Source organism: Mobula birostris, chromosome 1, assembly GCF_030028105.1.
Source record: "Mobula birostris isolate sMobBir1 chromosome 1, sMobBir1.hap1, whole genome shotgun sequence".
NCBI classification, from domain to species: Eukaryota; Metazoa; Chordata; class Chondrichthyes; order Myliobatiformes; family Myliobatidae; genus Mobula; species Mobula birostris.
Genome location: NC_092370.1, coordinates 94,399,940 through 94,412,316, shown reverse-complemented (window position 1 = coordinate 94,412,316; position 12,377 = coordinate 94,399,940). Strand labels below are relative to the sequence as shown.

General features: G+C 42.0%; 1 protein-coding gene across 1 annotated transcript in view; it reads left to right on the top strand.

The window, feature by feature from the left end:
- The window catches only part of trpn1 (transient receptor potential cation channel, subfamily N, member 1), a 217,428-nt gene that overhangs the window by 165,591 nt on the left and 39,460 nt on the right, over nucleotides 1–12,377 (top strand). The window contains exons 19-20 of the mRNA XM_072259540.1: nucleotides 3,114–3,320; nucleotides 10,484–10,585. Coding sequence (XP_072115641.1) covers nucleotides 3,114–3,320; nucleotides 10,484–10,585 — 309 coding nt within the window. The remainder of the gene's footprint in view (nucleotides 1–3,113; nucleotides 3,321–10,483; nucleotides 10,586–12,377) is intronic.

Here is a 12,377-nt window from a genome sequence, read left to right as displayed (position 1 = left end):
TGATTGATAAGTTCGTGGCCTAAGGTAGAAGGAGTCAATTTTAGAAAACCTAGCACATTTATTTTTCAACATAGTCCCCTCCTACAGTTAGACACTTAGTCAGCAGTCGTGGAGCATACGGATCCTGGACCTCCAGAAAGTGTCCACAGCAGGGGTGATTGATAAGTTCATGGCCTAAGGTAGAAGGAGATGAGTTATACGGCTCTCATTACATGCACATACAGTTCAACTCTGAGTGATTATGCAGAAAGTTTGAAGTTAATAACTCATCAGTTAATAACTCATCAGGGGTAATTGATAAGTTCGTGGCCTAAGGTAGAAGGAGATGAGCTATTAACTTCAAACTTTCTGCATAATCCTCGGGGTCAATGTCACAAATGACCTGACTTGGTCCAACCAAGCAGAGTTCACTGCCAAGAAGGCCCACCAGCGCCTTTACTTCCTGAGAAAACTAAAGAAATTTGGCCTGTCCCCTAACACCCTCACTAATTTTTATAGATGCACCATAGAAAGCATTTTTCTAGGGTGCATCACAATCTGGCATGGAAGTTGTCCTGTCCAAGACCGAAAAAAGCTGCAGAAGATCGTGAACATGGTGCAGCACATCACACAAACCAATCTTCCGTCCGTGGACTCACTTTACACCACACGCTGTCGGAGCAGTGCTGCCAGGATAATCAAGGACACGACCCACCCAGCCAACAGACTTTTCGTCCCTCTTCCCTCCGGGAGAAGGTTCATGAGCTTGAAAACTCGTACAGCCAGATTTGGGAACAGCTTCTTTCCAACTGTGATAGGACTGTTGAACGGATCCTGACCCGGATCTGGGCAGTACCCTCCAAATATCCGGACCTGCCTCTCGGTTTTTTTGCACGAGCTTACTTCCCATTTTTCTATTTTCTATTTATGATGTATAATTTAAATTTTTAATATTTACTAATTTTAACTATTTTAAATATTTATAATATTTAATATTTATAATCCAGGGAGTATGAAGCGCAGAATCAAATATCGCTGTGATGATTGTACGGTCTAGTACCAATTGTTTGGCGACAATAAAGTATAATGTATAAAGTATAATCACTCAAAGAGTTGAACTGCATGTGCTTGTAACGAGAGCAGCATAACTCATCTCCTTCTACCTTAGGCCACGAACTTATCAATTACCCCGATGAGTTATTAACTGATGAGTTATTAACTTCAAACTTTCTGCATAATCACTCAGAGTTGAACTGCATGTGCATGTAACAAGAACCGTACAACTCATCTCCTTCTACCTTAGGTCACAAACTTATCAATCACTCCTTGTATTTCAATTATTGGATACATCAGATCAAAATGTGATGAAGGATAGAGTTAGTATCTGGCAGATGTCATTAAATAAATTGGAAGTTATTATGCACCTGGAAAAGGTCAATGGCCAAGCAGTAGTATATTGGACAACATGTTGAAAGAGAAAGACTTAGGCGCTGTGGCAAATGAATCACACAGATACTGTAAGGATAGACCAGCTCCTAAAGTTGCATCATTGTTCCAAATTCAACAGTTTGTTCTATTGTTCCACATCTGGCCTTAATATTCCTCCTTAAGCAGAATGTATAATTTTTATTGACCAAGAATTTACAGGCTGTTAAGCAAGAGAATTCCAGATTTATAATTTCTATGTTTTAAACAGATTGGTAGACATTTAATATTGTGAACTCTTCTATGGGAAAGGAGAAGAAGAAGAAAGCCCTTAACTCCAGTGGAGTCATCGGGACGCCGTCATGGCGGCGTTTTTTTAGCAGGCTTTCTTATTTTTACAAGGCTGAGTTCCTAGCTCGACGCTCAGCCCAGCACGGATGGAAAGCATGCAAGGGAACCAGCTGGATTTGAACTCGGGAGCCTTCGCTCCGAAGTCCAATGCTGATGTCACTACACCACCAGCGTAGGAAACAACACTTTCAAATGGGAGAAAGGGGGAAAAACACCTTCTATCATTATAAAGACTGGATTTGATCAGTTTGAAAACTTGTCTGTAGCAGTTACTTGAAGATAAACAAAACTGCCCAGAGATTAAGTGGGTGGGTTGACACTGTATGAACACTTCAAAATGGTGAAGTTCCAAAGTCAAAGAAAGTATGTTCAAACTTATATTAAGAAGCCAGCAGAGAGAAACAATCGTGTAGAGATTTTAAAAAAACTAACAGAACTAAAACCAGTAATATAACAAAATAAGCAGTCTAATAATTATATAATGGTCTAAGCCACAAAAAAGATCACCTACCCTCTGCCCTACCCACCCTCTGACTCTAACCAGACTAAACTGAATTTAGACAAAGCATGAATATGTAACTCTATTGCTTCTACCACGCCTCAACCCACATGACAGATTACCCATAATAAACACACAACACAAAATAAAAAGCAGACAGAAAATAGATACATAGCTGCTATATCATCAATGGCAGTAAAGTAAAAGTGCAAAAGCTTGTAACTTGAAACAACATATAGACTTACAAACTCTTGGAGATGGTCAACTTTTTTCATAATTTAGCCTTCAAAATTCCAGTATCATTTGTGGAACTCTTCTAAAACTAACGCACCGTTCTGCAGATGAATTACTTAAAAGTTAATAAAGTCACCAATGCTACTTTTTCACTGGAAATAGAGGACAACATCCCACAAGAAATAAAGGTTTTTGTCACTTTTGTTGTTCACTTAATTAAAATTTCTAATACAGCAACAGGTCAGTTGGTGCATGCCATTGTTTATATTCTGCATAACCTACATCCCTGTAACTCGGCTTACAAATTATTTCAGAATGTTCTACTTCCAAAGTTTTGTGTGCTAATCTAGCTTCCTTGTCAGTGCAGCTTTGTTATCAACCCCAGCTACTACTCTTTTTGATGATAAATTATGCACTCTAATCATTCTCTGTGTAAAACCCTGTGTGATTTTTTTTTCTATTTCTCCTAGCAATCCTATGGCTGTCAGGAAAGTGATTTCTAATTTATTGCCAATTAGTGCCAAAATGACAGCCAGCTCTTATTTTGTCAAGAGACTCTTCTAGCCTGCTAATCACATTCCCACTTCCGCTGTTCTCTGATTATCCTTCTGTGCTGTTTTTTCAGCATGGACAAACACCTCTCCACCTGGCTGCAGAGAATAATCACTCTGAGGTTGTGAAACTCTTCCTCAAGCAGAAGCCTGAACTGGTGATGTCTGCAAACATGGAGGGGTCCACTTGTGCACACATCGCTGCATCCAAGGGAAGTGTTGCTGTGATCAAGGAGCTGCTGAAGTTCAACAAAGCTGGAGTTACCATGGCTCGGAATAAGGTGACAACTATAGGCTTCATACTGAGGGGAGAATAAATATAAACTATTGATTATATGAGGTAAAAAAAATATCATTTTAATACATTTTGAATAAACATTGGAGCTTAATACTTCTAAAAACAAAATAGCATAATTCATCAAAAATAAACAAAAGACTGCAAATATTGAAAATTTGAGATAAACACCAATTATGTTGGGAATTCCAGCAGATCAGGCTGCATCCAAAGAGAGTTCAAATTTCAGGTCAAAGACCCTTTACCCAACAATTCCATTCATTGTATGGTCTTTACTGCATTAAGTAGGCCAAATGCAGAGGAATATTAGATCCTAGCAGAGCTCGTCATTCACACCACAAATATGACATCAAACTTTTAGGCTTTAATTCTCCATCACATTCTTACTCTGTCATCTATCTAATAAACTGTTCCAATAAATTTCAATATAATTTAAGAAATAGTACCTCAGCTTTCAAAATTACATGTCACTGGTTTCTTGACTCTACAATGTATTCAATAATTTCAGATGCAACTCTGGTATTCCCAGTTACATCTCATCCTGACCAATTATTTTTCTTTGTTTGACCTGGTACCACCCATACTGGCTTTACACCATTATCCCCCAATTAATCTCTTCCACACTCCTACCTAACACAGGATCTCCATTTTGTCCTCTCTTACCACCAAGTCCTGTAGCAATGGGTGAATGATGAAGCAGCAAGCGAGGGTACATTGGAAACTGTAGCCGTGGACCTGCACACAGGTGGCTCAGGCCAATGAGTCATTTTTTTATTGACCAAAGTCACAGAACAACTCGGCAGTCACCTGAGTGACTGAGCAGCCCTTTTAAGACCACACTGCTCACCTCCGTAGTACAAGGAAGGGGCTAGAAAAGGTTCCCTAAACATTGTCTACTTCACTCAACCTTGGTGAGAAAACCATGGCTGGTGGAGATCCCACTTCAGCAGTCAAAATCAAGGAAATCGAACAAATGTGACATCACTCAGAATTGACAAATGGAATGTGCGAACCTTAATGGATATCGCCAAGTCTCACAGATCAGAGAGAAGAACTGCTTTGGTGGCAAGGGAATTTGAGAGGTTCAAGATTGACATCACAGTTCTCTCCAAGACTCGCCTGGCTGATGAAGGCCAACTGACAGAAGAAGGTGGTGACTACATATTCTTCTGAAGTGGGTGCAGCAGGACAGAATGATGCATGGCAGGAGTCAGATTTGCTATCGCGAACCACCTTGTCCAAAAGTTTACCAGTCTACCAAGAGGATTCAACGATCATCTAATAACCATGCAACTACCCCTGAGAAACAAATGTAACATCACGCTGATCACGCCTGCGTCTCAATGATGACCAACCCAGAAGAAGCCAAAGACAAGTTTTGTGAAGAGCTTGATCCCCTGATTGCAGCTGCACCAAGATCAGACAAGCTCCTTGTCCTTGGAGGTTTCAACATTTGAGTGGGAAGAGACCACAATATCTGGGATGGAGTCCTATGGCACAATGGGGTAGACAAATGCAACAGCAATGACTTGCTTCTTCTGCAAACCTGTGTCATGCATGACCTGATCATCAACGTAAGAAGCTGTCTTGGATGCATCCTCGCTCTAAGCACTGGCATCTTATTGACTACGTCATCACCAGAAGATGTGACAGATGCAATGTCAGAGTGACCAAAGCTATGTGTGGTGCAGACTGCTGGACAGACCACTCTCTGATCACTTCCAAGCTTAATGTCCACATCCAACTCAAACAATATCCACAGGCAAGGAAGTTTGCCAAGAAGCTCAACATCAGCAAGCTGAAATTGGGTACTACTGCAGACCACTTGGTTAAAAGCCTCCAGTCACAGCACGCCGATATTTGTCTTGGAGGGGATGTGGAAGAAGGCTGGGCTGCTTTCAGAGATCGCGTTTACTCTGTCTCCTTTGAGGTCTTCAGCCATACAACAAGGAAGAACCAAGACTGGTTTGATGAGAATGATGAGGAGTTAAAAGCGCTCCTATAGGAAAAGCACAGGCTACACAGAGCCTATCAGAATGATCCTTCCTGCATCTCCAGGAAGACAGCATTTGCCAATATATGCAGAACAGTTCAAGCCAAACTCACAAAGATGCATTACTCTTGGCTCTGCAAAACAGCTGACGAGATTCAGGGCTACACCGATGAACATGACTCAAAGAGATTCTTTGCTAAGAAACACTCTACGGCCCTCGAACTTCTGGGATCTCACCTCTTCCTAAGTGCAGATGGCACCTCACTCATCACTGAGAAAGCCAAGATTCTGGACAGATGGGCAGAGCATTTTGAATCTGTGCTTATCATCATAGTTTGTCACACCAGACAGCCAGCCACTCTAGTGTTGTTTGGTTGATGTTGAGCAGGTCAGTGTCAGCTAAATCAGGTGAGAGTGGGCAGTTGCGCAGAACATGTTCAATGTTCTACACCATTTTCGCCACACTCACAGGATTCGCTGGTCTTTAAACCACACTTCACCATATTGTCTCTCGTCCTACAAACTGCTGCTCTCGCTCTGTTAAGAGTGCACCACTTCCGTCTGTCAAGCAGTGCCCCGTCTGGTAACATTTCTGTGGGGTCTTGCGCTATATTGTTTGGTGGGGTTTTGGCTTCTGTTTGTTGCCAGTGTCAATCCTGTATCTTTGGGGGGATGTTTCCTCCACTGTAGCAAAGCTTTTCCTCGATCTTAGGCGGTTGGAAACTGGCACATGATGATGTAGTGGGTGCCGTGGATCCGAGTTCTGTTTACCTTTTTCAATTTTTGTTGTAATGTGTCTTCGGATCTCTGGGGCAGCAATGCCTGCAAGTCTGTAAATGATGTTAGTGGGTGTGGGGTGCAGTGTGCCCGTGATTATTCAGCAGGCTTCATTAAGCAACGGGTCTATTTTCTTCGCATGGGCTGATCTGCCCCACACAGGTGCACAGTATTCTGCAGGTGCATAGCAGAGTGCTAGGGCAGTTGATCTAAGTGTGTGAGCATTAGCTCTCCATTTCGTGCCTGCTAATTTTTTCAAGAGAGAATTGTGAGAGCCAACTTTCCCTCAAAGTTTTTGGATGTGGGTGACAAATGAGAGCGTCCTCTCCAGTGTCATGCCCAGGTAAATTGGAGTCAGATGGTATTCGAGCTCCTTCCCACACCAGAAGATCTTGAGTTTCCGAGCTGCTTCTCGATTCCTCAGGTGGAATGCACACACTTGAGTTTTTGATGGATTTGGGTTCAGAGACCATTTTTCATAATACTGCTTCATTGCTTCAAGGACTGCTGTAAGTCATACTTCACCTTCTTGGAAGGAGTTAGCTTGTGTTGCTGTGCATAGGTCGTCTGCATAGATAAACCTGCGCGTGTTAGGTTAGAAAAGGTTGGTTGGTTATTTGTGTAGGCATTAAATAGTAGAGGTGCCAGGACTGATCCCTGTAGTAGTCCGTTCTTGCTGAATCTGTGCTGAACAGATCATCTATCATAAATGAGGAAGCAATTAATCCTCAAGACTAAGGAGCTGGTGGTGGACCTGAGGAGGGCTAAGACACCAGTGACCCCTGTTTCCATCCAGGGGGGTCAGTGTGGACATGATGGAGGATTACAAACACCTGGGGATACAAATTGACAATAAACTAGACTGGTCAAAGAACACTGAGGCTGTCTACAAGAAGGGTCAGAGCCGTCTCTATTTCCTGAGGAGACTGAGGTCCTTTAACATCTGTTGGACGATGCTGAGGATGTTCTACGAGTCTGTGGTGGCCAGTGCTATCATGTTTGCTGTTGTGTGCTGGGGCAACATGCTGAGGGTAACAGACACCAACAGAAACAACAAGATCATTCGTAAGGCCAGTGATGTTATGGGGATGGAACTGGACTCTCTGACGGTGGTGTCTGAAAATAGGATGCTGTCCAAGTTGTATGCCATCTTGGACAACGTCTCCCATCCATTACATAATGTACTGGTTGGGCACAGGAGTACATTCAGCCAGAGACTCATTCCACCGAGATGCAGCACAGAGCGTCATAGCAAGTCATTCCTGCCTGTGGCCATCAAACTTTACAACTCCTCCCTTGGAGGGTCAGACACTCTGAGCCAATAGGCTGGTCCTGGACTTATTTCCATCTGGCATAATTTACATATTATTTAATTATTTATGGTTTTATACTGCTATATTTATACTCTATTCTTGGTTGGTGCAACTGTAACGAAACCCAATTTCCCTCGGGATCAATAAAGTATGTCTATCTATCTACCTATCTATCTAATCGTCTTAATCATGTAGACATCAACCATAAGATGGACTCTCTTCCCCAAGAAGAGGTAGTCAAGAAAGCCATAGGCCAGCTGTCAAGTGACAAGGCTGCTGGAGCAGATGCTATACCAGTAGGGGTCTACAAAACAGGTAGTTCACTCATCACCAGCAAACTGACAGAGGTCTTCCAGTCCTTCTGGGAGAAGGGTCAGATTCTGAAAGAAATGAAAGGTGCATCCATTGTACACCTGTACAAGCGGAAGGGAAACTGCCAAGCATGCAAAAACCACAAAGATATCTCTTTGCTCTCTAATGCTGGGAAAATCTTAGCCAGCATCCTGCCAGACAGACTAAATGCTCATCTGGAACAAGGTCATCTCCCAGAAAGTCAGTGCGGCTTCTGGAAAGGAAGAGGAACTAACAACATGATCTTTGCTGCAAGACAACTTTAGGAAAAATGCCAGGAGCAGAACAGACAGCTCTACACCACGTTTGTTGATCTTACCAAGGCTTCCAACACCATGAGGTGAGGTGAGAGGGATTATGGAAAACCATGGAGAAGTTTGGTGCCCTGGCAAATTCACGACGGGATGTCAGTGTGCTCGATGATGGTGACTGTTCTGTTGCTTTCTCAGTCACAAGTGGGGTTAAGCAGGGATGTGTGCTGGTGCCCACCCTCTTCAGCATGATGTTCAGTGTGATGTCAACTGATGGATTCCGGGACAGCGATCCTGGAATCCACATCAAATAGAGGATGGATGGCAAGCTGTTCAGCCTGTGCAGGTTACAAGCCATTAATAAGGTCAAAGAGACAGTGCCAAGAGACTTCCTATTCACTGACAACTGTGCTCTCAACATAAGCTAAGTCAGATGTCAGGACATCATCGACAAATTTTCCACTGCATGTGAGAGCTTCGGTCTCTCCATCAGCACCAAGAAGACGGAAGTCATGCACTAAGCAACCCCAGATCAACCCTATGAGGAGCTGTCCATCTCAGTGAACATCCAGCAGCTCCAGGCAGTTAACAGAGTCACGTATCTTGGCAGCACCCTCTCAGGAGTTCACATTGACAGGGTCCACTGCAGGATCACCAAGGCTAGTGCCAATTTTGGGAGACTATGTGCCACTGTCTGGGGCAAAGCGAAATACTCTGAAGACCAAGTTGGAAGTTTACCGTGCTGCCATCCTACCCACCCTCCTCTACGTCTGTGAAACATGGAATGTGTACATGAGACATGCATGTAGACTGAACCACTCCCACTTGTCACACCTACAGAAGATCATGAAAATTAATTGGCAAGACAGAATTCCTGACATGGAGATGCTGTCTGCAGCAGACATGCCCACCATCCACACACTGTTGATAAAACATCAAGTCAAGTGGGCAGGCCATGTCACCAGGATGTCAGACGATTGCATCCCCAAACAGTTGTTCTTCAAGGAACTGTCCACAGCGAAGCGCTCTCGTGGTGGTCAGTGAAAACGATTCAAGGACATGCTCAAGACTTTGCTCAAGGCCCTTAAGATCAACTACATTTCTTGGGAACATGCAACCCTGAATCGTTCATCATGGTGCAGCCTTCTCAATAAAGGTGCCACTGAAGCTGAAAAGGATCACAACACTGAAGCAAAAAGGAAACAGTGGAAAGAACGAGCAGCAGACCTCTCAGCTACAGAACTTTCACACACTTGCCCACGTGTGGGAGGTACTTCCCTAGCCCAGATTGGACTCACCAGTCGCCACTGGACACACAAATAACAAACAAAGGATGTCAATGATCCTCATCACTTGTGATGGACACACACACACATGCCACCCCCATTCGCTCAACCTCCCCCAAAACTGTATACACCTGTATACACCTTCAATCCATAACTTACATAACTGGGATACTTTTGTTTAACTCCATCCATACTGAGAGCAACAGGGTTCAATTTATGACAATTGGTAGAACTGGATGGGCCAAGCAGAACAAGTGATAAATCCCCTGAAAGAGCAGAAGTTCCCCATTAAAACAGACATCAGGCCCTAATAACATGTTTTGTACACCTTAACTGCTTTTGATAACTTTTGATTAATCTTATTGAGGATCTTTAATTTGAAATTTTAAATTTAAGTTGTTGATGTGCTTCATTTGCAGCAGGGTTTCCCCTAACAACATAAATTTCAACCCTGACATTTGATTTTCTTCAGAGGCTAAAAACTAATTTAGATCATCATCATCATTAGGTGCCATGCCCAGTTTGAGCTTTGACTGCCATGGCCCACACACTCCTGTTTCGGGTCAAGTGGATCAATTCATTGGTGTTCATTTCCAGTTCTCTGGCTGCTGTCTCCATCATCTTTGTCTTCCTCTTTCTTTCTTCCCTTCAATATTTCCCATAATTACCATACATTCTAACTCCTCTTTTTTTAATCACATGTCCAATGAAGTTGCGTTGTCTTTTCATGATCTCGTACATTATTTCTCTTTTTGTGTTTGCTCCGTTCATGACATCCTTATTAGATATTCATTTCATCCATTATATTTTTTGCATTCTCCTCAAAAACCACATCTCTGCTGCTTCAATTCGTTCCTTCATGTTACTAGATATTGTACAACATTCTGAGCCATATAACATAACTGGATAAACGTAACATTTCAGTACTCTGAGGCGGGTTGTTATGCCTAGTTTAGTATTGGTCAGTATACTCCTCATTCTCGTAAAGGTGCCTTTTGCCATCCCTATTCTTCTTTTAGATTTAGATTTAGATAATGGTTTAAAAAAACAAAGCTTTCTAATTTCACAAACATAGTAGAGAAATGATGATTATAAAAAAAAGATGGGAAAGAAGACCCACAAACATATTGATGTACACGTTTTCCCTGTTTTCATAATCATGATTTGGTATTTTTCAGAATAAAGACTCCAGTCCTCTCCACCTAGCTGCCGCTGGAGGTCATGCTGAGGTTGTTAAGGTGTTGCTGGAGGCCGGTGCATCTGCCACTGATGAGAACGCTGTGAGTTTTGGTCTAATAGACTCCCTAAAGATATGAAGGAGGAGGATAGGGTAGAGGTGAGGAGATTTGGTCATTAATGCAATATAGTCACAATAATCTAAAAACAATCTATCAAACATTCTGGATAAGACTCTGGAATGTGCTGCCACATTCCAATAGCTGAGGCAAATATTGCAGACGGATACATTTTAGATGAAGTTAATTAAGAAAAGGATGAGAAAAAGAATTGACAGATATCCTGTTAGATTCAATGTAGTAGAGTGGAACAAAGTTTATGTGGAGTATATATGCTGGCTGGCATTGACATGCTATTTCTATGCAATAATTTGAATTAATTAACCTACTGAATAATTCTTAGAGGTTTCCATTGCTTTTATAATACTTTTTTCTTTCTCCACGTGAATTCTATAACTTTCCCCTTTCCACCCCAATTCATATAATGCCTATTCATGCCAATTAAAAGCAGAAATCAAGAAAATATGTTCACTTTTTTCCTGCATCAATAGTCGTGTTCTTAACGATGTGTGTGTGCACACCGTGATTCTGATCATTCACGTTAGTGAATCATTTTGTCCAGTGTCAGAATGCTGCCAACTTAATTTATATTAATGCAACACAAAATACTGCAGATTCTGGAAATCTGGATTACAACTTGATTCCTCAAATATTCTGCAGGCTGAGTAAATTTGCAGAAAGCAGAATACTTAATTTTAAGGGGTACATCAAATTAAGCAATTTCAGAATACCAGCCATTCCAGTTTATATCAAAATTGGCCTGTCCTGGTGAAAGTTCATCAATCAGAAACATTAACTCTGTGTTATCTACTGGCTGATTGGCTGAGCATTTCCAGTACTTCCTGTTTTTATTTCTAGCATCTGTAGTGTTATTTTACCTCACAAGTCCAACATTTTTTTTCCTCAATTTTGTTCTTTTTATCTCTCTCCTCTCCTCTGTTTTTTTTTCAGCTTCTTTGTTTATGGCTCATCCAGAGACATCATTTACAATTAATATGCCTTCACCATATTCTCCCTTCCAGTATCACCATTTCTGTGCTATTTGGTTTCTCTTGCTCTCTTCGTTCTCTCCACCCTCCCCCTTGTCTGTAATGTGAAATAAATTTAACTCTATTTCTTCTGAATGCTGATGAAGGCCATCAGGTGAAGTGTTAATCCTGTTCCACTGATAGTATCTGATCTGCTGAGTGTTTCTATGATCCCATGTGTTGGTATTGGAGTAGAAGGGTCTTGGTTTGAAATGTGAACTGTTTATTCATTTTCATAATGCTGCCTGACCTGCTAAGTTCCTCCCACATTTTGTGTGTGTTGCTCTAGAGTGCCTCTGCACAGTTATGCTTGGAAATAAAACGAAGGAACATGCCCAGGTTGACGTCCCACTAGTAATGACAAATGCCACTACGTTGTCACTTACCTTTCCCTATGCAAATCCAGAAGTATCAAAGAAGGTATCAGTCTGTGAAACTTGCCTGCAAACCAGTCCTGGTTCTTGACAGGCTGGAAAGAGAAGTCTTAATTGGTAGTAGTTTGAGTACCCTGGAAGAAGTTCAAATTGTCTTTTGAGATTTGGTGACCAATGCCTTTATTCTCATTTGTTTGCTATGTGCCAAGTTTGTTCTTGACAAATTTTTCTACAGAAGTGGTTTGACATTTCCACCTTCTAGGCGGCGTCTTTACAAGACGGGTAACCCCAGTCATTATCAATACTCTTCAGAGGTTGCCTGCCTGGCATTAGTGGTCGCAAAACCAGGACTTGTGATATGCACCAGCTGCTCAT